This window comes from Gopherus flavomarginatus, chromosome 17 (assembly GCF_025201925.1).
Source record: "Gopherus flavomarginatus isolate rGopFla2 chromosome 17, rGopFla2.mat.asm, whole genome shotgun sequence".
NCBI lineage: Eukaryota > Metazoa > Chordata > Testudines > Testudinidae > Gopherus > Gopherus flavomarginatus.
Genome location: NC_066633.1, coordinates 24,536,093 through 24,564,075, shown reverse-complemented (window position 1 = coordinate 24,564,075; position 27,983 = coordinate 24,536,093). Strand labels below are relative to the sequence as shown.

The 27,983-nt window shown below is 52.7% G+C and overlaps 2 protein-coding genes and 1 long non-coding RNA gene across 3 annotated transcripts; 1 reads left to right on the top strand and 2 right to left on the bottom strand.

Moving 5' to 3' along the window:
• Positions 1–260: 260 nt before the first annotated feature.
• On the bottom strand, positions 261–23,030 carry LOC127036048 (ectonucleoside triphosphate diphosphohydrolase 8-like). Its single transcript, XM_050926505.1, is given in 11 exon segments — positions 261–2,587; positions 4,690–4,827; positions 6,513–6,623; positions 8,873–9,139; positions 11,100–11,330; positions 11,976–12,135; positions 12,854–13,004; positions 13,877–13,994; positions 14,626–14,751; positions 22,599–22,846; positions 22,849–23,030. Coding segments are annotated over 11 exon segments (1,860 nt in total). The 5' UTR covers positions 22,946–23,030; the 3' UTR covers positions 261–2,374.
• Positions 23,031–24,541: 1,511 nt separating this feature from the next.
• LOC127036078 (gamma-aminobutyric acid receptor-associated protein-like) lies at positions 24,542–25,297 on the bottom strand. The gene has a single exon (XM_050926591.1). It carries the CDS (start codon positions 25,295–25,297, stop codon positions 24,944–24,946), a length of 354 nt encoding a protein of 117 aa, XP_050782548.1. The 3' UTR covers positions 24,542–24,943.
• A 377-nt stretch (positions 25,298–25,674) lies between these two features.
• LOC127036086 (uncharacterized) lies at positions 25,675–27,248 on the top strand. Its single transcript, XR_007770006.1, has 2 exons — positions 25,675–26,152; positions 26,648–27,248. It is a non-coding gene; the product is annotated as an uncharacterized LOC127036086 (long non-coding RNA).
• The last annotated feature ends 735 nt before the right edge of the window (positions 27,249–27,983 follow it).

The following is a 27,983-nucleotide window of genomic DNA, read 5'->3' as shown; positions in this document are numbered from 1 at the left end:
TAACTACAAGTCAGTCACTGACACAGATCTACTTAGTCCAGTTGACACAGTTGTTTACAAGCTACATCCACCTCCCCTGCATTGTCCAGAGGTTCAACTCCATATGCAAATGCCCTGGAATTGCCAGGGCTTTAGAACACTGCATCTCTGGCTGCCTCAGTCCTCAGTGGGGCTGCAGCCCCTCCCTGTGCTGGAATGTCCAGCCCCTCAAGAGTTTGTGCTTGTGAAGGTGTTGGGGGGACCCAGAAAGAACTGGTAAGTGCAGGATTTTCATTTTATTTACAAGCATGTTTAGTGAGTTATTTGGAAGTATGTACTGGGGGCCCTCAAACTTGGACACCCCCCCACCCTGTGCAGAACCATAATTACATCTCTGCCTCAGTTTCCCCAATGGACTTTCAATAAGTCTAAAGAGACAGATGTCTAGTGAGCAATGTCCCTTCAGGGGTCTAGTTTATCTAACCCAAAGGCAAACCATTACCCAACTAGGCCTCCATCCAGGATCCTAAGGAGCAGGAAGAGGCTGCATTAACTTTAGTCCAACACTTCCACTTATGTCCAGGTCCCTGACTAATGAGCCCCTCATGATTCAGAGCCCTCCTCTGGAGTCAGGGCCACTTGTCATCAGCTCAGGAAGGGCCTCAGTCCTCTTGGGTCAAGGGCCACACAGAGGTTAAACCACAATGCCCCTGGTTTCCTCAGAGCAGCATATAATTCCTCTCAGTTGGGGAGCCTACCGCTACCTGGTGAAGTCCTTCCATGGAGACAAGGCATTCATATCCCTTCGCTTTTGTAGCCTTTCACACCAGGAACACTCTTCCTTGGTTCGGGTTGTCAACCCTCCAGGATTGTTGAGTGTCCAGGAATTCACAATTCATTGGTAATTAAAGATTATGACGTGATGAAACCACCAAGAACATGTCCATCCAAACTGGCAACCCTATTTTTGGCTTCCTTTCCTGCTGGCCTTCCTCACCAGTCCCCACTCCTCCCCAGAAGCCCTCTCCTTTTCTCTTTCTGCATTCTGGGGACAGGTCCTCTCCCCAGCACCTCTGTTCCCTAGGACAGGCCACCAGGGGTAGATTCCTAGCCTGCTGCCCTGAGGAATTCTTTCTCCAGGGGCCTCTTCTGGGCATTCTCACCTGCCTGAGCCCCCACAACCCTTTATAAGATCCAGGTAATTAACTAGTGTCCTGCTGCTTGCGCACTCACTTATCCTGAGAGGGAGCTGGGCTGGGCACTCACTTTAACAGGGCCTGTCACAGGTAGGCTAGGAGCAGTGACAAGGTGGCACAATGATCAGTTTGGGAAGAGGCACCCAGTCTGACTGGGTTTGATGGGAAATCGAGTTCTTTGTACAGCAGCCCACAACTTGCAGCCTCACATGCCAGGGTGGCTTTCCCATGTGGCACCTGTGCCTGCCTCTCCTCTCTCTCCCTTACACATGTATAAGCCAGGGTAAAAAGAGTCTGAGCCCTGCCATATTAACCTTTTGTAACCCTGAGCCAGGGCAGTGTCTGGAGCCTGGCCCAAACACCCAGTCTGTAACCGACACTCCTGTGTGCCACAACCAGCCCCTCACTGGTGACAGCCAAAGGGCAAGTCCCTGCCTCTGCAGAGCTGCTGCAGCTCCCCTGCATCCAGACACTTCCAAATATGTTGGCTGGTGCTCACTGGACCAGGAGGAGACTCCGCTTTGCTCCAGCTGGCCCTGGAGTCTCCTGGCACTCTAGCCAATACTTCCTGCCTCACCAGTCCCAACCCCAGCACCCTTCCAGCTTCCCCCCGCACCCCAAATCCAGTAAGCCATGGCCCCTGCCCACACCACTCCCCCTCTCTGCCATATTCCCGAGCCACCCTGTCACCTCCAGCTCAGACAGGACACCCAAAACCACCCCTCCCTAAGCCCTGTAAACCAGCCTCTCCACCCCTTCCATTGCCACCACCCACTGTCTGGACACCCACTACAGACTAAGCTCCTCTCCCACAAACCATTTAGGCCACACACACGCCCCAAACTGGGCTCTGCAGGACGCAGCAGCACCTCCTTAGGACAGCCTTTGTTTGCACAGCAGGCCTTGCAGACTGGAAAGCGAGGTGGGGGGGAGAGCAGGAAGCCAGCACAGCTCACAGGGCTGAGATCTGACTGAAAAGTGTCACCAATTTGCCAACAGGTGGCATTTATCCTTCAAACCCAACATTCCCACCCTCCCTGGGGAGGGGTTTCTCTCCCAGACCCAGCCTCCATCAGCAAGTAGGGGCACTGGGATGCAAGGCCACGAACGTCTCTAAACACAGGACTGCGTGATGTCCGGGGAAAGTCATGTGCGGCTCCTGATGGCAGCAGTGCCCCAGCCCGAAGAGCACTGGCCAGCTACAGCATAGTCTCATAGGTGGCAAAGGGCCGTTGATAGCACAGAGCCAGGCCTGTCCAGATGATCATGGCCAGCGTGAGGCAGGTGGTGAGCACAGCCGCTGCCCACAGGTCAGGCCGCTGCCCCTTCACTCGGTTGGGAGCCTCCAAGGGGATCGTGTTGGTTAGGTTCAGCATGTAGCCCAGGCTCCAGCCCACATCCACAGCAGCCACCTGAGAGGAGAGAGCAGAGAAGTTTTATGGACTCACAAGGGGCGGGCACTCAGTGCTGGGCAGGGAAGGAGGTGAATCAGAGCCTTCTTCAGCGATTTACAGCAATACCGAATGCACTTGTTCTTATGTAGTCATTCTGCTGTTCAACAGCCACAGAACTCACCCCAGAGCCCTCGCCTGGCCCCAGAACGCACACCCAGCCTTGGAACCCTCGCACAGCCCTGGAGCCCGCCCTGGAGTCCTCATCTGGCCCCAGAACCCACTCCAGAGCCCACATCCAGCCCTGGAACCCTCACCCGGCCCTGGAGCCCTTGCCCTGCCCCAGAACCCGCTCCAAAGCCCACACCCGGCCCCGGAGCCCTCATCCAGCCCCAGAACCCACCCCAGAGCCCACATCTGGACCTGGAGCGCTCGCCTGGCCCCGGAGCTCTGGCCTGGAGTCCTCGCCTGGCACCAGAACCCACCCCAGAGCCCTCCCCCAGTCACAGAACCTGCCCCCATCCTCCATTGCTGTGAAATTGTGCTCTAGAATTTAAATTTGCAACTTTAACAACTAAAGGGCATTGTAGCCCCCACAGTTGGGAAGAAAATGAGAAGCGTGTAAGTGGTGCTGGCTGTGAGCCTGCAGACAGCTCAAGATGAAAGCAGAGAGCCATGACCTGCCTCATTCATCTCAAGGAATTGTTAATTCTGAAACTTAAAGGTGGCAAGTTAAACATCAGCAGTTTCATCAGGGAGCATTTCAAGAAGCAGACAGCTAATGTGTTTCTCCCACAACACCAAACCCTGCCATGCCTTTCCAGGTACCAAAACCCTCAGCTGCCCCCTGGCCATGTGCCAAAACCTCCCACTCAGCCTGACAGCTTCAAATGTAGTGCTGCCATGTGAGTGCAAAATCAGGGGGCTGGAGACAGCATCAGGAAAATTGAATGGAATCTCAGCAAACCCAGAGTGACGGGACTGGTTCATTGATTTTCAGATTTCATTCATACAATCTCCATTGAGCTGCCTCAGAACAGAACACAGGAGTTGCCAAACTGGCTCAGAGCCAACCACCATATGGTCCAGTACCCTATCTGTGGCAGTGGCCAACATCAGATGTAACAAGAGAAGGAACAAGAACCTGGCAGTCGGCAGTGAGGGGATAATCTGTCCCGTCCTCCAGCACACAAAAATCACATCCTAGTCGATGATCTGCATAGAATGCAGGGATGCTGCTGCAGCAATGCTTAGGCCCACAGAGCTACAGAGGATACAGGGGCCTGGGTTACACTGAGCATGTCTAGCTTAAGCCACCATCCAGCTGTATGGGAACCAGTTACTCCAACCCTTATTAGGACCCAACTCACAGTGACTCCATTTACCATGACAGCCGTTGCCTCCCTGAAGGGGCATATATTTAAGGCCCTTTTTCTGCACTCTCTCAGGGCTGGGTTACTGACATGCAGAGCACCTACCATCTGCAGGGTTTATAATCCAGACTAGGGGCCTTGGATTCCTGCAACCTGACTGCCTCTCATAACTCATGTGTCAGGCTCACCTGCCACATGGCTGGATGTATGTGAGAGCCAGTGTAATGGAGGGACAAGCCTTATGGGCTACTGCACCACACTGCACAAATAAGACTCCCAGGGAAGGGAACAGACCTGCAGTGGCTGCAGGAGAATTGGAGCAGGCAGAGTAACTCAAATGCCTTTTCAGTTCCTAATTTCTTTGGCTATGGGGAGAGAGAGAGAAAGAGACATAAAATGCAACTTTTTTCCAGACTGGCACAATTGTACAATTTGGATTGTGCAATGTAGCTGGGCAGCCACTGCATGGCACCAGTGATTCCAATGCTGAGATTCCAATGCCAAGAACCCCAGCAGGCTGCATTACCCCAGTGAGAGGGAAGAAGTGGAGAGCTGTTCCAGTGCCCATGCTGGGCTAGGGGGAGCAGAGTAAAGAGTGCACAGGCCCTTTATCTCCATTTCCCCTCAGCTGGGCACTGATGGACCAGATTTCCCTCAGGAGCCCACAGTGGTAAGGCAGGCTGGGGACAGACCTGCTCCAGGGGGCGTGACCCAGGCTGCGCAGCAGACCCTGCCAGGGAGATGTCCTACCTGCCGGTGGAAATGGATGTTGCTCCATGTCTGGTTGTCAAACTTGTAGCCTTGCAGCAGGAGGGTGAGAATGTAGGTGCTGGCAGCGCAGTAATCCTGCAGGCGGGTCTTGTTCATGCCAGGATCCACCATTTGCACCTAGGGACATGGGGGCCAGGGTCAGTGCAAACCTGCTGTTCCCATGTAGAGATGCCCAGTTAGCCCATTGGTAACTTTACTCTGGGAAAGAATCATAGACGTTTAGGTCAGAAGGGACCATTATGATCATCTAGTCTGACCTCCTGCACAACGCAGGCCACAGAATCTCACCCACCCACTCCTGTATCAGACCTGTGTCTGAGACACTGAAGTCCTCAAATCATGGTTTAAAGACTTCAGGGTGCAGAGAATCTTCCAGCAAATGACCTGTGCCCCACGCTGCAGAGGAAGGCAAAAAAAACCCAAAAACCCAGGGCCTCTGCCAGTCTGCCCTGGAGGAAAATTCTTTCCCGACCCCAAATACGGCAATCAGCTAAACCCTGAGCATGTGGGCAAGACTCTCCATCCAGACACCCAGGAAAGAATTCGCTGTAGTAACTCAGATCCCACCCCATCTAACATCCCATCACTAGCCATTGGGCACATTTACCGCAGTAGTCAAAGATGAATTAGCGAGCTACAGGTCAGAGAGGCTCCCTTACCCCACTGGCCCAACGCACAGACCTGATATTTCAGCTCCAAGCCAGGCACGTGGCAGAGGCACCCACTGTGCTTTAGATTCCAGTCACTACCAAACTGGGCCAGATCCAAGCTGGGGACCTCAAGAGGGCAGCAAGGTCTCTGTACCCTGTCACTGAACCCTAGGCATGCAGCCCCACTCCCCTCACTGCTATATCCTGCACTCACGCACTGGAATGACCCTCTGCTCTGCCACTGGGATAACTAGGACCCTCAGGACTTTGGGCCTGGCCAAGTCTCTATCCTGAGAGGGCAGGATGAAGAATCTGTCACCCAGGTTTTGCGTGAGAAGGAGCAGCAGGCCAGAGGGTTTCTCCAGGGGAGGTCTCTCCTACAGCATGCTTATCCTCGCTGCTTCCAGTCACCAAGAGACATGGCTCTGGTGCAGGAGCTCTGATCCCTTCAGAACACAGAGCCGCACAGAGGGGCCTCCCCTCCCAGTCCTGCTGCCACAGCTTCCCTATGGCATAGCCCTGGGTCCCTCACACAAGTAACTAGGCTCACAGGACACAGCCAGGATGGAAAGTGACTCCTTTTACTAAGCCAGCACAGCCACTGCTGGCTCCAGCTCTGTCGCCTTGGGCTGTTTTCTCTCCCTGCTATAGACAGGGCTCTGCAGTTTCCTCTTTCCTTGCTCTCTGCAGCTCCCACTGCTCCATCTTTCCTCTCAGTTTGCTGCCCACACTTCAGCAGATCTGATCATGGCTGAATTTACCCCTCAGCCAGATAGTGCACAAGGCAGCGAGAGGAGCTGGGGTTGGGAACCTAGCAAGATGCGTCACCACTTGGAGATGGAGAAATAATTCAGCACCGGAGCAGGGGCAGTTACACACCCCATGGGGAAATCCTCTGCAGACCACTGACGCACAATGAGCCAGTTGAACTCCAGAAAACCCAGGGGGGAGAAGTCCCAGAAGAATTGAGAACCCAAAAGCTAATGATTTATCCCCCATCTTTCTGCCCAAGCCAAGGCTCCCCCACAAGAAGATCCCAAGAGAAGGAGAATCCCAGCCTGCTAATGGAACCCTTGTGTTCTCCAGTTTCCCCCTGCTTCTAGATTCAGGCATTACATGACAGCACCGGCAGCTGTTAACCAGGGGTCTCACCTCCTTCCAGTCCTTAGCACAGAAGTGCTCGATGGTGGCACTGACGTCACTCAAGGGATGCCCGCTGGTCAGGTTCAGAAAGTGGAAGACAGAATAAAATCCGGAAAAGGCCTTACAACAAAAAAGCAGGTTAGCCAAGCAGCCAGCCCTCAGTGACACGCTCTCTGCAGGCCAATGGCCTCAGCCACCCCAACTCTTCATTGCAGGCTCCATAAATCAACTTCCATCTCCCCTAACCGAAAGGAGGCAGCCACAGAAAGGAAGCAGGGTGTGGGGGAGATTCTCCCACACTCCTCTGGACATGAAATTAGTGCCAGTGAACAGTGCCTGAAGCAGAGCAATGGGTATGGGGGCTCTCCATTCACAGCAGGGACCGACCTAGCTAGGGATCTGAACACAGTCACTGAACCACTGCCCATGGCTGGAAGCATGACTTCCCAGGGCACATGCTCATAGGGCAGTATTATCACCAAGGCCTACGGGGCAGAGAGGACAGCCCAAGCTTCCTAGTGTCTCGTGAGTTCAACGAACTGAGCCCAGGGAACCCCACTAGTTTTCCCAGCACAGAGAGCTGTAGATAAGAAGGGTTACATTCATGAGATGCAGCTTGCACCAGACAGAGGTAGCACTGGAATATAGTCTGATGGGTGCATGGATGGGAGAGAGGAGACATGGGCATATGTCAGTCCAACACCTCCAAAGTCTCTGCACTGGCCTGGGAGCAGGGAAATAACAGGAGCTGGGGGAAAGGGGAGTTCAGGAAAGCGTGACTGTCCCTGAGAGACAGCATGGACTGAGGCACCAAGCCGCCCAGATCCTGGGCACAGACATTCAGGAACTTCTCCCTAGGTATGAAATGCAGGTTGGGGAGGTTTGGGACTGGCGTGGTATGGGATAGCGGAGCCCATCTTTCCAGGGCCGGCTCCAGGCACCAGCATTCCAGGCAGGTGCTTGGGGTGGCAATCTGCAAGGGGTGGCAGTCCGTGTGTTTTTGCCCCAAAGCAGCACGCCGAATTGCCATTGCGGATGGCAGGAGCAGTTCATGTGCCCTTAGGGCGGCACATGCGTTTCCACCGCGGCGGCAATTTGGCGGCAGCTTCTATGTTTAGCTGTCCGCAGCGGCGCAGCTTCTGTCTTGCTGCCGCAGAATTGCCGCCGCTGCAGAAACACGCGTGCCGCCCTAACGACACACAGACTGCCCCCACCGTCTGCAGCGGCAATTCGGCGCGCTGCTTGGGGTGGCGAAAACAGTAGAGCTGGCTCTGCATTTTCCAACATTCACGCTATGGGGACAGAGGGATATCGTCCCACGTCCCTTTGGTGGAAGCCACACGAGCACCACCAGCATCTGGAAGTCTGTCTCCAGACAAGAGGGGCACTGGATTAGGAGCCGGGTGCTGTAGCTCAGAACTGAGGTGTGAGGACAGGAAGGTCCATGTGACCTGCCTATTCACATACCCACAGCATGTCTGGGTGATGCTGGTGCTGCAGAGCTGGGAGCCCCCTCCTTTCTTAAGGCCTCGTCTGGATGGGGACATTGCGTGAATTTAATGTACAGTGAGAATTTAAACAGTTAGGTCAGCGGATGCTCAGAATGCAGTTCGAGAGACATTTATTTTGGTTTCGCTTTCACCAATTCCTAATCAACGTAGGTGAAACTGAAAAGTAGCCTGGTTTGAACTGAGGGATGTCTATCCTGCAAGCTGAGGAGTGTAATCTCAGGCAGATTTACCTGCACTAGCTTCACCCACACTAGCACGGCTAAAACAAGCAGGGTAAACACAGCAGCGGGGGTCCAGCGCAGGCTAGCAGGACAAACCCCGAGTCCCTGGTGCGCTTGTGAAGCCTGTGTGGCCTCATTACACTGCTACTTGTAGTCGCTCTAACGCTGGTAAAACTAGTACAGCTATGGTCACCTGTGCTGCAGTCACCCCTGGTATTGCCATGTAGACGTGCTCTAAGAACCCACATAGGTTTGGGCACTGCTTTACCCACGTTGATTTAGAGTTGAATCATTGCAACTTGCCCATGTAGACAACACATCCACTTCACTTTCCCACGTTTACAGACAGTTACAAATGTAACTCGTCCCACGCCCTGCCCCATGTGCCCCCAGCCCGAGATCACCAAGATGCCATAGGCTGGAAGGAAATGTCACGAGAGACATAGCAGCCGCTTGTTCTGTGCACGGGGCTGGTCCTGGCTTTCAGACATTCACTCGCATAAGTACCAATGGGAATTTCCCCCCACAGCACCCCCCCCTCCGCCTGAGGTACAGGGACCCTCAGCCAGCAGATGCCTCAGAACCCAGATCCCACCAGTGTGCTAGCCCGCTAGAAGAGAAGGGAAGGCTCCCTTACGAAGAACTGCCCATGCCCTGGGGGCTGGTAGACCCCGTTGAACCCGCATGTCCTGTTGGCCCCACAGGCTGTGAAGTTGAAGAGTTTCTGGATGGCACTCCTGCACTCCACTGGGGCTCCTGTCCCCTGCACCGTGAGGATCTGGCTGGGATCATGTGCAGCTGGTGCCGGGACGCAGGGACTGTCATACAGGGCAGCGGCAGTGACGTTCTCCTCGTATCCCTTGGGATAGCACGGGTGGGAGATCTGCTGAGAGGTGAGGTTCTCCTAGAGAGAGGGGAACCCGTTAGCAGCTCTCAGGCTTGGGATAGCAGCCAAACCCCCGTCCCCACCACTTGACACACACACATGAGCCAGCCTAGTAGTCTGGAACATCCCACAGCGGAGAAAGCAGAGGGCAGCCCCAAGATGCTGCCCATCCCTATGCACACTGGATATTCTCCAGAAACCTGCTGAGGAGCCTGCTAATCTCTCAGAGGGAAACGTTCCCTTCCCACTCTGGGCCCATTCCAAGCAGTGATATCCTTTCCCTCCTTACCCGACTGCAGGAATCAAACTGTCCGATGGGGAAGGGAACAAAAATCAAGAAGGGTCTGACCAGCCCCACTTGCCCTGCTCCTGCAGGCTGACAGCCCCTGTGTACCCTCAGCAGAACGAGGGCTGGACTAGGACCAACCCCTCAGCGGCAGTGCTCTGCATTCCTCCCCTTGCGCCTCCACTAGCTCACAGTCCTGCACCCCACTGGCTTCGCTCCTTTGGGAGACATTCACTCCCATGTAACAAAAGATCAAGACAAGATTCACATTATACTCTATGGACGACCACAGAGATTCAGGACCATCCAGAGCCTCCTCAATGGAGATCCTAAGGCAGGAAGGGCGCCAGTTTTGCCATGGATCCTCCTGTGGTTTGCACATGTGCAGCTGCATGGACAATCTCATGCTGGGTTTATCTTTCCTGTCAGGTCACCGTGTGCTAGATCAGCTTGTTTTAAAGGGGAGAGCACAGGTGGAGAAGAGCCAAAAGCCAACGGCAGGCACTGATTCATCTTTACAAAAACACTCTGCACACTCAGACATTTTGCCCAGCACTTCTCATTCTTTCACCCAACTTGTAACAGGAATTGGAGCCAGCAAGCCAGGCGACAGCTTGTGGACTGGCTCCCCCACCAGCAGCAGAATTTCAGTGTCACCTCAGCGGGCCGTGTCTCTCACATACTCTGACGCACCTTCCCATCGGCCGCCTCTCCCTGTTTAGGCTGCTAACCCTGTCCCTGCAGGAATCTCCTGCCAAACCTTTTGCCTGCCTAGTGCCAAGAGCTCCTGCTCCATCCCTGCTTGAACTGCTATCTGTCCCAACTGAGCAGGCTCCCTCGCCTAGGAAACACTGCCCCCAAGCTGTCATGCGAGCTGTGGTCAGCTGTCTCAGGTGCAGAGCCAAAGCCTTGACAGAGGGCCTTGGGTCACATGCACGTGCCCCAGCATCAGTGCCCTGCTACCAGAAACCCACTGATAGACTGAAAGGGCATCTAGTCTCCCTGCAACTCGCCTCTGCACAGTCAGATCACAGCTCCCTGCACAAGGAGGCCCATAGATCTGCCGTGGAAGTTAAACGGCACAGGGCCATGCAGAGCCTGCTATGCTGCTGGTATTCACGGAGCTGGGTAAAGCTCTGTGCTGCACACACATCCCTGCCTACAGCCAAGGGAGTTAAGCACCACAAGAACTCAAGCTCTGATGCCACCTGGGCCACAGACTCCTCCTGGAGTGTAGGATGAGCCTCTTACAGCAGCTACTGGCACACAGCCACTATGGTTGTTGCCCAACCTGAGAAACCTCAGGCCAGCTTTTCAGAGGTGCTTGGCATCCCCAGTTCTAGTCAGTGGGAGCTGCAGGTGCCACTTGGCTCTGAAAACCAAGTCAGAGGCACCTCCAGCAGGTACCCAACATCAGAGGTAGTATTTTAAGGTGCTGCCCTCTCTCTGCCTCTTTCTCTTCTGCAGCACAGGGTTAACACCTCCCACACGGGGAGCAATGGGGGTAAGTAGTTGACAGGTACGGATCTCATTATAAGAAGTGCCAAGTTATTACTAGCTTTGCCTTTGGCAGCCAAAGGTGCAACAGCTCCATAGGGCCAAGTGCGCATCCCACTACACTTGTGCTTGTGCTACCAGACTCAGTGAGCCCCTGGCCTGGTGAAGAGGGAATGGGCAGATTCAGGAGAATACCTCTCTGAGGGATGCAATTAGCTTCTTCAAGGCTTGGTTTTCTCCGTAGCAGAGGTAGCTGTGGGTATAAAGCGAGTAGTTGGTCCCATATAACCGGAAGAGGACTTCGGTGCTGTTGTCCTCAATGGCACGACCAGGGTGAAAGGTTATCTGGGTCGAGGCTCCTCCAAGGTCCAGTGCTCCCACAACTGCAGCTGCCTCAGGATGTATCCACATCCCTGTGAAAGAGAACTGCCCCCACCACACGGAATCAGTTCACGGCTGGTGCCTAGAGTTAAGAACAGTGTCACTGGAGGGTCAGGGGATAGAGTGCCCATCTCCATAGGAAAGCAGCATCACAAGCTGAGCAAGGAAGCATGTCTGTTAATCAGTGTCCAAGACTCTTGCACTGGGATGTGGGGCCTAGGAGACCAGCTGCCACTCAGGGTGTGTCTTTTCCGCCACTTAACTAGACATCTGTCTCATCCAAAAGCTGAGGCCTGGCATGGGCCGCGGTCTCCCCAAATCCCTCCTGCCATGGAAGTGCTGCTGCCTGCAGCTGAAGCTACTAGAAGCTGCTGCCTGAAGGTGACAGGGAGACACCAGCACCCTCCTAAGTAAAGAATCACCAGCTCCTCTTGTGAGGGGTTTGGTCCTATGTCAGGGGTGTCAGGGACTCAAAATCCAGCTTCCAGAGCCCTGGATTCTCATGTGGTGTGGGAATTCCCAGATGAAGCCAAGACGGAACAAGCCAGAGAAGGGAGCACGTCTGGGAAATGAGCGGGGCTGAGACGACCTGCCATGTTGGCTCCTCGTCTGATCCGTTTTCCATAGGAAAGGAGCAGCCCAGCCAGCCAAGGTCACTCCCTTCCCTTCCCCCTCTGCACAGGCACTGACCCTGATGAGCATCTCCAGAAGGTAGTTGATTGTGATCCAGCCAAAGGATCCTTCCTCATTCCCAGTGAGGATCCGAGCGCCACGGAAATCTACAGGATACTGCCGGATGGTCTTGGAGACCTCTGCAAAGACCAGGTCGGCTTTTGTGCTGTTCTGCTCCCTGCGAACGGGGAGGGGAGAGATTCCACTGGAGCCCTGACAGATATGGTGAGGCATGCACAGTGACTGCCTAATCTAATCCCTTCCAGAGGGGTACTAAACCTGAACACAAGCATCTTCCCTGGAGGTGCCGAAGTGGGTGAGAAAAGGGCGCCCTGCTCCTGACACTCCATCAAGTCAGCCAGTAACAGAACAGGAATGTAGTTAATGCTTAATTACAAGTTTCTGGCACTTACACTGAAAATGTCAACTGCATCTCCTCACATTGCCATGGTGCCCCGATGGTAAGAGCCTTACCTAGACCGACTGGTCCTTCAAACCCACCCCGGGAGTTTAGCAATGCACACATGCACCATTGACATGCAGCCCACTCTGGCGTGGAGGGAAAGCAGTAGGTGGACAAGCTGCATGAATGTGACAGAGGCACATGGAAAACGTTACCACCTGTGCAGAGCATGGATTTGAGGTCTGTCCGCAAAGACTCCCCCAGCGAATGGCAGGTGACTGAAATGGTTAACCTGGGAGGGAGGAAGGGCCAGGTCAGCCCTGCAGGATTTGTGCCTATGATGAACTGGAGGCTTCACCACCAAGCTATCACTGCCTCATCATTTCAGCCCAGCAAGAAGCCAGTGCTGCGGTCACTAGAGCACAGGCCTGTGTGTGGTGGGAACTGGCTTTTCCCTGTGCGGAGCTGCCATCCTCGCAGTCACTCCCGGTACCTCAGCAGCCGCATGCCTGCAGTAGCGCCCAGGTAGGTGGGCGTTTCTTTCTGTTGCTCCACAGGGATGATCGTCATGGCCTTGTCCAGACAGGCTCTCAGGCTGGCTCCGGCCCTAGTGGGGTTGTCAGCGTAACTGGAGATCCCAGGTCCTGGAATAAAGCATCCCAGTGAGAGCCTGAGCTCAGCCAGGCACCTGAGACAGGGACTGGCAACACTGCTGGCACCTGGGGCTGGAGAGCCCAGAGTGAGGGTCAGTTGTTTGCAGGGAAGAGGAGCATATAGATGTAGGAAAAATCTGCAGAGGGCCAACCAAGGTCTGGCGGGAACTGCCCTCCTTGTCCCATAGCAAATGACACTCCTGCAGCAGAGCACTGTGGGAGAGGCTGCTCCTGCCTGGCGGCTGGGCCATAGGACACCCATGCATCCTGGGTCTGCCCGTTACCACGACACAGAGCTTGAATGCAGACAAAAGTCGGGGTGTCCAGGTCTGGGGCTGCGCTGGGGACCTCTCATTCCCCCAGGCTCACTGCATTTTACAGTACAGCTGAGTGTCACCCCTGCTTTCCAGATAGCAGTCTAGGGATGGGGGAGGGTCACACTCACTTCTCCCATTTTGGATTTGTAGGTCTTTCCATGGCACAGAGATGTGGTGGACAGTTCAGCTTCCACCTTTGCTCCCTGGGGTCCACTGCACTATACTGCAGGTAGCTAAAGGACCAAAGTCCACCTGTAATATATGCGCTTGTGATGCACCTATAATGGCAAAGGCCAAACTCATGCCTGGTGCAACTCCACTGACTTCCATGGAGTCCCACCAGAGATGAATGGGGCCCAGTTGCTATCCCTGGAACATAGAGATCCAGGCAGAAGGAGGTGGTGTTAGGCCTGAGGGGTAATGCAAGTGCAGGACAGTAAATAGCACAGCAACCTTTGCCCGACAGAAGCATTTCACACACATTTGTTGGCACATGGACATAACCCAGTGGAGGGCATAAGGGTGAGAGAGAAACATCTGACTGACCTTGCACGGTGCAGGCTTCAGCCTGGCTGACGATGCCGGTGCCGTTCTCTTTATCTGCTGGCCACTGGTAGATGTAGAGAGCCGTGTGCGAGGAGCCGGCGTCAAACACCATCCCATACTGAAGGGGGAGCCGGGAGGGAAGATGGCGTCACAGAGTGCTCACCGCTGCACAAGGGCTGCTGTATGTGTTCTCAACTCTTGCATACAAAGAACTGCACTTTCAGGCTTGACCTTCCAGCCTGGCTTTAACCAGGCCTTTGTTTCTATCCCTTGGGTTTTGCAGTTAGATAAAGTTCCGAGGTGGAAAGGAAAGTGAGGTGTGAAACAGCAAGTCTCACACCCCTGCAGTGACATTCACGGAGCTCTCAGGAGTTGGAGACACAGGTGGAATGGCTCAAACCTGTGGGCCTGTTCACGGCTATCAGGGGCTGGGATATCAGGAAGTGGTAGTTGTGCAGCAGTCTTTGAAGAGCAAGAATGAAAGAGACAACAGGGAAGGAACATGAAACCCTGGAAAGGAGGACAGAGGAGAGGAAACATACAGGATGCTCATGAGATCGGAAAAGAGAAAGTAGAAATAAAAGTCAGGAGAAACTAGTTTAGTTACACAGCAGAACCATTAACAGACAGGAAGCCACACAGCAGGTCTGGGGACATGGGAAAGGATGTGACACTATTTCTAACAGGCTATCAAACCCACACAGCTGGCGGAGGTTTCTGTATCAGTCATTGCAGGCAATGTACTCTACCTTGGTTCTTGCAGGCAGACAAACGTCCTTCACTTGAACAAGGATGAGGATGAGGGTAGCTATTCCTGAAGCTGCAGCCACTGCAAGAAGGCACCTGACATCCTGCCCTAACATTTCTGCGCCAATCTGTGAGCAAAGCAGAAGCTGTGTCAAGACAAACACATCTCATCTTCCTGCTTTCCAGCAAGTTCCTGGGTTTACTCTTACAGATAGTTCAGGACAAGGGCGGTGGGTGGCTAACACATCCCATTGAGCCTGTCACAGCTGCAGTGAGTCTGTTCCAGCTCCACAAGCATACATTATTTGAGCAATTGTACATCCTGATGGTACAGCAAACAAGATGACCCTGGTGGTGGGTTTGGTGCAGGGAGGAGCAGAGGAGGCTCAGAGAGGAAAGAGCTCCCATAAGACCAAATGACATAATATGCAGGCCTGGCCCAGCGCAGAGAGGCGGAACTGCTGGTGACTGCTACTTCTTCTCCATGCCACACCATGCAGAGCACAGCTCAAGTTGCAGTAGGCCCTTGGCGTAACAACTTGAGCAGAACAGCCAATCACAATGCCACCCCCATTGTCCAACTCCATCATCTCTGACCCCATGGCAGGTTCTGCTCTCCTAGTTAGCAGACAGTCTCGTCCAGACTGTAACCCAAAGCTGAAGTGCAAGATCCTGCACCATTTCTAGATTCACTTTCCATTCCTTGCCCCTCCCCATATTCGCCTCCCCTTTCTAGACTAGCAGAGCTGTTTGGGTCTGGTGGGAGACAGGGCACACACATTGGATCCAGGGCTATGGGATGGGGTCAGGTTTGATTTTTGTTTAAAATATATTTAATACAGAAAAATAAAGAGGGTTGGGAGTGTAATGACAGCATGCAAAGAAAGCACTTTACATCATTCATAACTTAAGACACACACACATGCAGTACGGAGAGAAGAACCCTCACTTTACAAATGGATTCAGAGGTTAAACATTCCAGGCCCCAGAGGGAAAAGGTGAACCTGGAGCTTAGTTCTGTGCTCTCGCATTAAGGGGTGCCAGGTGTTGTCTGGGTGGGTGAGACCAGCAAGCTCAGCTATGTCATATGGCTCTGTTTCAAGCCAATTATTTCTTGTGAATAGTCATTGGACAGGTTACTCCTGGGGAAATTCTGTGCTAATGCAGCACAGCAGACCACCCCCCGCCCTTTGCTTCCTTGCAGAAAATGGTTTCTGTGGGGAAGGAGAAGCTGCACCAGTGCTCACTCACCCCTCCAGGCATCTCCACAGCTCATATGCAAATATTCAGGCAGCCAGGGGGAGAAGTAAATCACTGGCTGGAGGAGGGTCTGGGGATGCCCTGGCAACCCACGGACCTTAGTCACAGCTGGGGAGGCAGGGGAAGAGGATGGAGACAGAGTCCCCCCTCCCACTTCCTGCCTAGAGCAGACAGGGCTGGGTCAGATCAAGCCCCAGAAACTTCCCCTGGCTGCAGGAAGCTCTGCACCTTGGGGTGGGGGGGTTCTGGGAGTGGGGAGAGGCTCAGGGGTGTCCAGATGCATGGGAGTTGAGTGGAGAAGGGAAGCAGCTCCTTGTACAGTGACTCCTCTGTCCACCCGGAACCATCCCCCACCGACAGGGACGGCTCTAGCAATTTCGCCACCCCAAGCACAGCGGCACGCCGAGGGGGGCGCTCTGCCACTCGTCGGTCCCGCGGCTCCGGTGGACCTGCCGCAGGCGTTTCTGTGGAGGGTCCGATGGTCCTGCGGCTCCGGGGGAGCTGCCGCAGGTGTGTCTGCAGGAGGTCCACTGGAGCAGCGGGACCAGCGGACCGTCCGCAGCCATGCCTGTGGCAGCTCCACCAGAGCAGCCTGCCGCCCTCCCAGCAACCGGCAGAGCGCCCCCCGCGGCGTGCCGCCCCAAGCACGCGCTTGCCGCGTTGTGGCCTGGAGCCGGCACTGCCCACCGAGCTCCCCAAACCCCCACCACGCCGAGCCTCACCCCCTGCATCAGGAGCCCCTCCATACCCGGACCCCCATCTCACTGAGCCCCAACCAGCTACACTCAGACTCCCACCCAGCCCCACTCCCTCCCCACACTGAGCCCTAACCACCTTCACCTTGCCCCCTGTTGCAGAGTCCCATTCCCCCCGCACTCAGAATCCTGCACCAAGCCCCTGTGCCCCAGATTCCCCCCTGCACCCAGACCCCCCACTGAGCCGTCCACAATCAGACTGCGACACACAGAACCCTGGTACTCTTGAGGGAATTCTGCACCGAAAAATTAAAAATGTAAAATTCTGAAAAGTTCTGCATATTTTAATTGTCAAAATAACATGGAAACACAATAACAATATAATCACACCATTTTCAATTATTTGTTGACAAGTAATTTGAAATTCAACAAATGATTGAAAATGGTGTGATTATAAAGTTCTTTTGACAAACGGGCAGAATTTTGCAAAATTTTAAAATATTGTGCACAGCATATTGAATTTTTTTGGCACAGAATATTGAATTTTTTGGCACAGAATTCCCTCAGGAGCAGACAGGTGGTGGGGATTTTCTTTTGAGATCTTGTGTTCCAGTTAATTTCATCACTGGTCAACCCACTCTGGTCTTTCTGTTCTCTCTGCCAGACTGGTCACACAGCCCCATGCCAACAAGCTAAAGAGCAGGGAAGGGTTAGGCAGGGAGAGGAATGTGATTGAGAAGGAAAAAGAGGGAAACAAGCAATTCCTGATGCATGAAGGGAATATTGATTATCTGAATCCAAAAGAAAATGAAAACATTTCAGAAGAGATTGGCCGTGTTCTTGCCATTTGTTTTCTAATGCCCCTGTCTTCTCGCTGCTGCACATCAGCTGAGAGGTCTGTTCTTTTCAATGGTGTAGCATGGGAAGAGCAGTCCATCGAGACAGGTCAGCAAGCAACACACATGCACATAGGATTTCCAAAATGCTTCCAATTCCCCCCATTTCAATTCAATCCAAACAAACAACACAGTCATCTCCCTGAGCTATAACTGCCCAGGGGTAGGTACAGCTTCATGAGAACTGGATAACCCATCCTGGACAATGATCCCACACTTTCACAGGCCTTGGGTGGCAGGCCAGTCCTCGCCCACAGACAACTAGCCAACCTGAAGCATATTCTCACCAGTAACTATACACCACATCATAGCAACTCTAACTCAGGAACCAATCCATGCAACAAACCTTGATGCCAACTCTGCCCACATATCTACACCAGCGACACCATCACAGGACCTAACCAGATCAGCCACACCATCACCGGTTCATTCCCCTGCACATCCACCAATATAATATACGTCATCATATGCCAGCAATGCCCCTCTGCTATATACATCGGCCAAACTGGACAGTCCCTCCATAAAAGGATAAATGGACACAAATCAGATATTAGGAATGGCAATATATAAAAACCTGTAGGAGAACACTTCAGTCTCCCTGGACACACAATAGCAGATGTAAAGGTAACCATTCTGCAGCAAAAAAACTTCAGGAGAAACTTCAAAGAGAAACTGCTGAGCTTCAGTTCATCTGCAAATTTGACACCATCCGCTCAGGATTAAACAAAGACTGTGAATGGCTAGCCAACTACAAAACCAGTTTCTCCTCCCTTGGTGTTCACATCGCAACTGCTAGAAGAGGGCCTCATCCTCCCTGATTGAACTAACCTCATTATCTCTAGCCTGATTCTTGTCTGCATATTTATACCTGCCCCTGGAAATTTCCACTACATGCATCCGACAAAGTGGGTATTCACCCACAAAAGCTCATCCTCCAATACATCTGTTAGTCTATAAGGTGCCACAGGACCGTTGCTGCTTTCACAGATCCAGACTAACACGGCTACCCATCTGATATTGGATAGTGAATGGTTCTCCTGTCCTGCAAAAATGTTCAGGTGTAAGAAATATTTTTGCATTCTGAATCAGGATGAAAAGTCAAAACCTTGAATGTTTGTGTGACCTGAAAATCTGAAAACAATTTCAGTTCAGGTCAATAAAACCATTTTGTTTCAACAATGTAAAAAATTTCATTTTGGTTTTGACCCTTTTTTAGTGTAAATTACAAAGCCAAAAGACATCTTGAATAGGAAAACCGGAATTTTTCATTTTGAAAAATCTCAAAATGAAACATCTACAGTTTCAAAATTTTTTGCTGAAAAACTTTTGAGTTGAGAAATTTATCACAACCCACCCTTTCCCATGAAAACGCTGGGTTTTGATGACTCACCCATTCTTCAACACAAAACTATATTGTCAAAAAGCTTCTGCTAACACTAGTATTCTAGCTGTAGTGGTGTGGGCAGCAGTGAGCAGGAGCACAGGCTAGCCGACCTGAGGACATTCCCACCGGGGCTGAGTGAGTGCTATCGTGGCAACACTACTATTTTTAGTGCATCAGCTCAATGGGAGCTAACACAAGCATGTCTGCTCGAGTTGGGAATCACACTCCAGCTCCAAGTAGAGCCACAACCTAAGGGTACGTCTACACTTATGGCAGCATGTCGAGGACAGTATGTAGAGGACAGCTGCGTGCCAAGCTAGCACGGGTATAAATAGGAGTGTAGACAGTGAGGCACAGCTTAGGTGAGAAGAGTAAAGCTCCCTACATGCCTGAACCCCCATGGCAGGTACCCTACCCGGTTATACATGCCCAAGCTGTGCCTCCCATGTCTATGCTGCTATTTTTAGCAGCTTTTTCTTACTGCCTCCTCCTGCTCCTCATGTGGCTACACACTGCAGTGACAAGTGTGGATGCACCCTGCTGGAGGGACGGGGGAAATAGTTCAGCGGTTTGAGCAGTGGCCTGCTAAACCCAGCATTGTGAGCTCAAACCTTGAGGGGGGCATTTAGGGATCTGGGACAAAAATCTGTCTGGGGAATATGTCCTGCTTTGAGCAGGGGGCTGGACTAGATGACCTCCTGAGGTCCCTTCCAACCTTTATATTCTATGATGCATACAGCTATGCATGTAGTGCCTGTACCCTACATGCTACAGCAAGTGTAGACAAGACACAAAAGTGGTGTGTGTGGTGGGGTTCCTTGTTCTGCTTGCAGGTAGGGGGCTCTGTGGGGAAGCATGCGATCAGAGTCAGTCTGAAAAGAGCAAGCTGGAACAAGGTGGGGTGAATTGTGCCTCTCTGCCTTAGGAAGCAGCCTGCTTCATCTCTCTCTGGTTTTGGTTTCTATATGTTATCGCTTTGGATTCTAAGAATAAAAGTAGTGCTATGCTGCAACCCTCAAGCAAGAGTATTTGATGTTCTTATTTAACTTCTCTGTGTGTTTGCCTTGAACATAATACCCTCTGAGGCCAATTTCTCTTGTGCTAGGAAAGAGCAATCACATAAGATCCCTTCTTCCAAGGCCTCACAAACGAGATAGTAAATGGATTTCAGAAATGGACCTTGGCCAAAATCTTGGGTCCACAATCTGACTGAATCCCTCTCTCCCACCTCTGTGTGTTGATTGCCTTTGTAGGGTGTAAGAATTACAGGTCTTACACCTAAGTCTTCCTCTGTGTTTGTATAGTGCCTGATACAACACAGCCCTGATCTGGACTGGGCCCTCCTAGCACTACCACAATCCAAATAAATAGCCATATAGCCCCCAGACTTTGGGGGAATGTTGATCGCACTCAGGCAGGCACCAATCCCAGTTCACCAGTAGCTGTCAGCATTAGAAAGCCAGCATTTACCAACAGTCACCCCACAGCAGGATCTAAAACACTGTAATGCTCTCCCCTCTGGGCAGACCGCTGGGCTCCCTCAGTTAAAACTGAGCAGGAACTATCAGGAGAAGTCTCTTTTTCACTGGCACGCACAAGGTGTGGGGCCTGGCAGAGGGATTGTACCAAGGGCAGCAGAGGAAAGCACATACCAACCATAAGCCAGCAGCTTCCGTTAGCCTGACCCAAAGCCCAGGGGAGCACCCTGGTGGCATTGCACAGGGTACTGAAGAGGAGTTCCCAGCCACGGTCAGGAAAGTTAAGTGGAGGCTGAAGTCAGTGGGAATGGTGCCCACTGACACATGGGCTGAGCTTGGCCCATGCTCTGCTGAGGTGCTGGGCAGCTGACGAATGTGGGAACAGGGCCAGCCGTAGACCTTTTACCATCCAAGGAGGGAAAAAACAAAAACCAACCTAGCCAAATGTTGCTCCAGCTGTTGGCACCCTAGGGCAACCTCCCTGGTCCCCTACCCCAAGGCCAGGCCTTACTGGGAATGGCAGCTCTCAGTGATGTGTCTGAGCATGGTCCGGGTGTGAAGCTTGTTCGGCATGTCCAAATTCACCTCCCAAAACTGACCCCCCAGAGCTGGCAGACAGAGACAGCGTAGGCACAGGGCAGAGAGTCTCCACATGCTCCTCCCCCTCCTCCCATCCTGCTCACCTCCCCAGCAGGAAATGAGATGCTGTGCAGGGAAACTAACTGGGCCATTGAGAATACAGCCATAAGGGAGCCAGTCCAGAGGAGGCAAAGAGCAGGTTCTTCTAGGGATCTCTAGAGCTGGCTAACCCTTGCGTGAGCTGGGCATCGACAGGCCTTGGGGTGCCCAGCAGGCTGTATTGCCTGTGCTACAAACAAAGTGCAACAACAGCGTCCTCTGTCACGTGCTCTGGACTCTCATTGGCACTAGAGGCTAAAGAGGCCGGACGTTAGATGGGAGGTAGGATGTGGTGAGAATGCGGCACAGTAAGGATACACTGTAGGAAACATGCAGTGATGCAGCTTCTCTTTCACTTCACCCAGTTCACATTACATGGTTTTTATTCTCTCCACACCCTGAGTAAAGCCCAGGAAAGGTAACGCCTGAGAGCTTCCCTCAGCGCTAATGATGCCCCCTGTGACAGTGCAGGGAGTTCAGAGGTGAGCCTGCTCTCTGGCCACTGAGAGGTGAATTAGTGCCCCAGGAGAAACTGACTGGGGTAATGATCCAGTCAGGCTGCTGGGCTGGGAGGGTAAGAACTGGCTCCATGAGCCCTGGGCTGATAAAAAAGGCACAGGAAGGAAGGTCGTGCAGGGGAGAGGAGGAGGAACAGGGCTAGCTAAGTCTAGCCATGCAGAGGCCTCAGCAGGGAGATCTCTGTTCCCGTTACATCCTGCTGAGAGGTCCTAAAGCTCTGCAGAGTGTAAACACGCAGGAGCCCGGAGGACTGTGGTGAAATTGGTAAAGGGGAATCGAAATAAAGTTTCACTGAGCAGACACCCGGTGGAGTCTATGTGGTTTCTGCAGGGAAGAGGATGATGCAGAGACAGGCCCTCGTCATACCCCCAAGCCCACTAAATGGTGAATTATAGGAACAGCCCTGAACTGGCCCCAGGGAGAGAGATGAGATGATGTAACAGAGATCCAGTCTTGAATTTTAAATGTAATATAGGCTAGGTTAAAAGGTGGCAAATTCAAAACAAACAGAAGTAATTACTATGTCACACAGTGCACAGCTAGACTGTGGAACTCCCTGCCACAGAAAATCAACAAGGCCAATTTACTGAGATTGTAGGGCAGAGGCTGCCTCCCTGTACAGTACCTGGCAAACTGGAGGTCCTGGTCCGTGACTGGGGCTCCTAGGTGCTACCACAATACAGACAAGGACAATGCAAGATTCAGAAAGGGATTGGGCACTTACAGGGATGGGGTATTACAGCGTCTGCCTCCAGGTCTGAGCCAGGCCCCTGGAGACGAATGTGGGGGATAGATGGGCCCCCAGCTGCCCACTGCAGGGTGCTCGGCCCCCACGGGAGCCACGGGTGCCTGTGTAGCCAGGACACGGGGCGAGGTGGCCCTTGGGACGGAGCCAGGCCGGCAGGTCTGTGATCGGAGGGAGCCACATGCCCAGCTCCCGCCGCATTTCAGTGAACTCCCCCGGGCTCCTCCCGCCATCCTGCTGGGGAGCTGGCACCGACCCTGACAGCGAAGGGGACTCGGAGCGGCCCGCGAGCCAGGGCAGCCCCCGGGGTCACTCGTTACCTGCCGCGCAGCCGTCCGGGACAGCCGCCTCCTGCTGCGGAGCCTGCAGCCCGCCCCGCGCTGCCCTTGGCTCTCAGGCGGCCCTGCCCCGGAACGCGGCTGCGGCTTTGCAGACAGCCGGGGAGCGAGCGCTGGCGCCTCGGTGACCCCGCTCTGCTCGGCTGCTGCTTCCTGCTCCGCAGATGCAAAGCGAAAGCAAAGGCACCGCCACCACCCTCCCCGCCCGGGTTTCCAGCCTCCCGGCCCGCCCAAACGTCTTTGGTAAGGCCCACGCAGCGGACTCGGGCTCTGAGATTCAGCGCCAGGGGGTTTGCTGCCAAGTTCTCTGCTGTTTTCCTCCTTCCCATCCCCTCTCTCGCTCGTTTCCTTACCAGAGTCCAACGGTAAATAGACCCTTCTCAGTGCCAAAGAGAGAAGCACAGTCTGGGTTAAATGGGGACAAATTGTTCCCCCCCCAGGACAGAGTCAGAGAAATTCCTCCTGCAGACACTCAGGTCTTGTCCACACTGGAAGCTGGGCCAGGCTCCTAGCTACCGCAGCATAGCTCTCAAACCCTGCTAGTGCAGATGCAGCTGGTAGCCTATAGCACTAACCTGCTTGCTTCTGTCTTTCTTATAGTTTAAGTATTTGATGTATTGTAATAGGTTTATAGATTTATATTACAAATAAGTTTGGCTGTAATGCAAGAGACCTACAGGCCAAAAAAAATATCCAAAATAAAACAAAAAACCCACCTGTATGTTAAGCTAAGGCAAAGTTAGCATCTCTATGTTAAAAGCAGCAAAGAGTCCTGTGGCACCTTATAGACTAACAGACGTTTTGGAGCATGAGCTTTCATGGGTGAAATTTCCACTACATGCATCCCACAAAGTGGCTATTCACCCATGAAAGCTCATGCTCCAAAACGTCTGTTAGTCTATAAGGTGCCACAGGATTCTTTGCTGCTTTTAATATAGAGATGCTAACTTTGCCTTAGCTTAACATACTTTGCTGCTTTTACAGATCCAGACTAACATGGCTACCTCTCTGATACTTTCTATATTAAGACGTTTTACGCAGAAAGCAAAGATGACCTATATATTGAGACTTGTTACTTAAATAGATAAGCACCCATGCATATGTCTAAGACCTTTTATCTAAACCAATAGCCAATGAAGAATGGCACAGGGATTTTTTCAATTTTGTACCCACAGACTTAACAAGTACACCACAAGGAAACTTATATGTGTATATAGATGTCATCAACATGCACAAACATACTAGCCTATGGAGTAACGCGTACCCTGACATTTTGTGGGTGAGGAATGAAATTTGGGCATAGGAGGAAGGATTTCCAGCACTTGTGCCCTATAAAAGAGGGGACCCACCTCACTAGAGTATTCTCACTTACTCTCTATCTTACTTTCACTCACTCTTTTTATTTTATTTTATCTATCTACTACTACTATCCATCTACTATTAGTAGGCTATGCTTGTTTTTCTTGAAACTTAAAGTTTCAAGGGAACTAGGCTGAGATTGGTCTCCCTAAGTTTTATTCTTAGTTTATTTTATAAGACTGATTTTAAGTTTAAGTTAGTCAAGTAAACCCTGAGGGTATGTCTTTGAAGTGCGAGTGTGGTCGTGGCGCCAGCGCTGGGAGAGAGCTCTCCCAGCGCTGCAGGTACTCCACCTCCCCGTGGGGATTAGCTTACAGCGCTGGGAGCCGCGCTCCCAGCACTGGGGCACTGTTTACACTGGTGCTTTACAGCGCTGTAACTTGCTGCACTCAGGGGGGTGATTTTTCACTCCCCTGAGCGAGAAACTTGCAGCGCTGTAAAGCGCCAGTGTAAGCAAGGCCTGAGAAAGACTCAGGGCTTGGGTACACTGGAGAGTTGCAGTGCTGGTGGTGGCTTTACAGCGCTGCAACTCACTCACCGTCCACACTTTTTTTTTTTCCCCAGCATTTTCCTTCTTATTTTATTATGCCCTCCCCTTTCACCCCCCCCCCCCGCACACACACCACATTACAAGCGCTGACGGGGCCCCCCGGTGGCAGCTCGGGGCCCTGCTGGGTGACACGAGGAGCCAGCAATTTTGGGGGGGGTGGATGCCCAAGGGGGGAGTTGGAAAAACCCTTCATGGCAAGAAATCAGAGGTTAGCCAAGGACCCAGGCAGAGCAGGGAGGGGCGGTTACATGGGGAGGATTTAATTATGCAGATGGGGGGGTGACAGGGAGGGGTGCCCCCCCATCCTCACCCCAGGAGAACAGATGCTCTTATCAAGGAGATCAACCAACAAAAGGAAAAAGTGCAGGTCCCTTCGGGGAGGAGGGCGCCCCCCGGCGGCAGGGCTGAGTGGGGCGCCTCACATGCCATAGATGCTCTCGTCACTGTAGGCGATGTACAGGAAGAAGTCTTCCTCATGGTGCTCCTGGTACAGCTGGCCCATGGTGGCGCTGGTCGGGGGGATGACGTTGTTGACGAAGAAGAACAAAGCGTCCTCAGCCCTTAGGTGGATTCGCTTCCGGATCAGGAAGTAGAACTGTCCGACTGTGAGGTCTGACGGGACCAGGTATTTCTTCTTGTTCAGGTCTCCTATCCGGGCTTTGGGCGCTTTCTCCACAATCACCGGGACGCGATCCGGGTATTTCTTGCAGATCTTCTCGCCCTCGCAGTGGTGCCGCTCGAAGGGCTGCTCCTCCTTGTACAGGAACTTCATGGCACCGTCCACACTTGGGAGGCACATACAGCGCTGTATCTCCCTGGCTACAGCGCTGGCTGTACTCCACCTCGGCCTGGGGAATAACGACTGCAGCGCTGGTGTTGCAGCGCTGCTCCACCAGTGTGGCCATCAAAAGCGCTGTTATTGGCCTCCCGAGGTATTCAGAAGTATCCCAGAATGCCTGTTCAGCCACTCTGCTCATCAGTTCGAACTCTACTGCCCTGGCCTCAGGTGACCTGCCCTTTAAATGCCCCGGGAATTTTAAAAAGCCTCTTCCTGTTTGCTCAGCCAGGTGTGGAGTGCAATCAGTGAATCTTTCCAGGTGCCCATGCCTCCACGTGCCAAACGAGCCCCAACATGGAGCAATGGTGAGTTACTGGACCTCATCAGTGTTTTGGGGGAGGAAGCTGTGCAGTCCCAGCTGCACTCCAGCCGTAGGAATTATGATACCTTTGGGCAGGTATCAAGGGCCATACTGGAAAGGGGCCATGACCGGGACGCGCTGCAGTGCAGGGTTAAAGTGAAGGAGCTGCGGATTGCCTATTGCAAAGCCTGCGAGGGAAACCGCCGCTCCGGCGCTGTTCCCACGACCTGCCATTTTTACAAAGAGCTGGACGTGATACTTGGGGATGACCCCACCACCAATCCAAGGACCACAATGGACACTTCAGAGTGGTGGGGGGGAGGAGGTGTGGAGGGAGGAGGAAACCGAGAGTGAGGGTACTGGGGTGCGGGGAGACACCCCGGAGTCCCTGGAGGCATGCAGCTAGGAGCTCTTCTCAAGCCAGGAGGAAGGTAGCCAGTCGCAGCAGCCGGTACTTGGTGGAGGACAAACAGAGGAGCGGGTTCCCAGTAAGCAGCTTTTATTTTCAGGATGGAAATTTTTCGGGAGAGGAGGGAGGGTTCTGCATGCATGCATGCATGCCTAGATGTGGAATAGCAAGGGGTGGGGGGACCATTGCTGCACACAGGCAAGCTGCACAGGGGCCAGGACGGAATCCGCATTGCTGTAGAAGACCCTCCCGCTCTTCCTAGGTGACCCGCAGCAACGAGATATCTTCCAGGATCAACTCCTCTGGAAAATGTTGGGAAAGTGTTCAGTGTAGGTGCCCCCTGCAGCTGTTTGCTTTCCCCAATGCACAGAAACCCCGAGGACAGTACAGCCCTGAAGCAATCAGTTCCCCTTACTCACCATTTTGGGGCTCCTGTGGGTTATGTGCACTCTCTTTGGTATGGAAAAATTATGCTGTTGTGAAGAATGTTACTCCTTCACTGTGTGGGAATAACTGTCTGAGATATAAACAATGCTGCCTCTGTTAACTGTTGCCTTTTTTGCCTTTCCACAAGCAACCTTGAGTTCTCGGCTTCCCGTGTTATCAACAGCTCAAAGACTCCAAAACCTCCGGAAGAAGCCGCGAAAAAGCAAAGATGACCTGCTGCAAACAGTTATGGATCACTCTGCCACAGAGAATCAAAAATTGCAGGACTGGAGGGAAAGGGAAAGCAGGATCTGCCAGAAAAACTCAGCGGTCAGGAAGAAAAGCACAAAGCAGCTGATAAGCATCCTGGCGCGCCAAGCTGACTCTATCCAGGCGCTCATAGCCATGGAGGCAGAGCACTACCGCGCCAGCCCTTCCCCGTCCCAAAGCTCTTTCCCTTGTGCCCCAATGTCAGCTCAAAACCCACCTCCCCAGCATCCAGGTTCTTACCTCCACCAGCTGCCTCCAATACCTGTACGTTCACCAACCAGCCCTTAGAACTACGACCCTTACCCTCTGCACTCAACCCCCATCACCATGCAGTATAGCCATCCTGAAGTGCAGCAGTCATTGCACAGCACTCCAGACAGGACATATTCAAACCTGTGACTGTACAGTTTCCCACCCCACCCCCCTGCCCAAAATGTTGTGTGTCTGTCAATAAAGTTATTTTCTTTTCAATAAATGAATTCTTGGCTTTGAAAACAGTCTTTATTATTGCAGAAAGTCAAAGATACCTTAGCCCAGGAAAGAAACAGGCACTGCAGATCAGCTTAGGAAAAACAGATTCCTACTAACATTGTAACCACTGCACTTCACTCCTGTGCAAGGCACCAAACATTACTGTTAGTTTTCAACCTCAAACTCCCCCCTCAAGGCATCCCTAATCCTTGAAGCCCTGTGCTGGGCCTCTCTAGTAGCCCTGCTCTCTGGCTGTTTAAATTCAGCCTCCAGGCGTTGAACCTCAGAGGTCCATACCTGACTGAATCTTTCACCTTTGCCTTCACAAATATTATGGAGGGTACAGCACGTGCATATAACCGCGGGGATGCCGCTTTCCCCCAAGTCTAGCTTCCCATACAGAGACTGCCAGCGCCCCTTTAAATGGCCAAAAGCACATTCCACAGTCATCTGGCACCGGCTCAGCCTGTAGTTGAACTGGTCCTTGCTCCTGTCAAGCTTCCCTGTATATGGTTTCATGAGCCAAGGCATTAACGGGTAAGCGGGGTCTCCAAGGATCACAATGGGCATTTTGACGTCCCCTACTGCGATCTTCCGGTCTGGGAAAAAAGTCCCTGCCTGCAGCTTCCTGAACAGGCCAGTGTTCCAAAAGATGCGTGCATCGTGCACCTTTCCAGGCCAGCTTGTGTTAATGTCAATGAAACGCCCACGGTGGTCCACAAGCACCTGAAGAACCATAGAGA

Excerpts from the sequence above, each read along its gene's own strand:
- LOC127036078 (XM_050926591.1), bottom strand. The coding sequence starts at position 25,297 with ATGAAGTTCCTGTACAAGGAGGAGCAGCCCTTCGAGCGGCACCACTGC.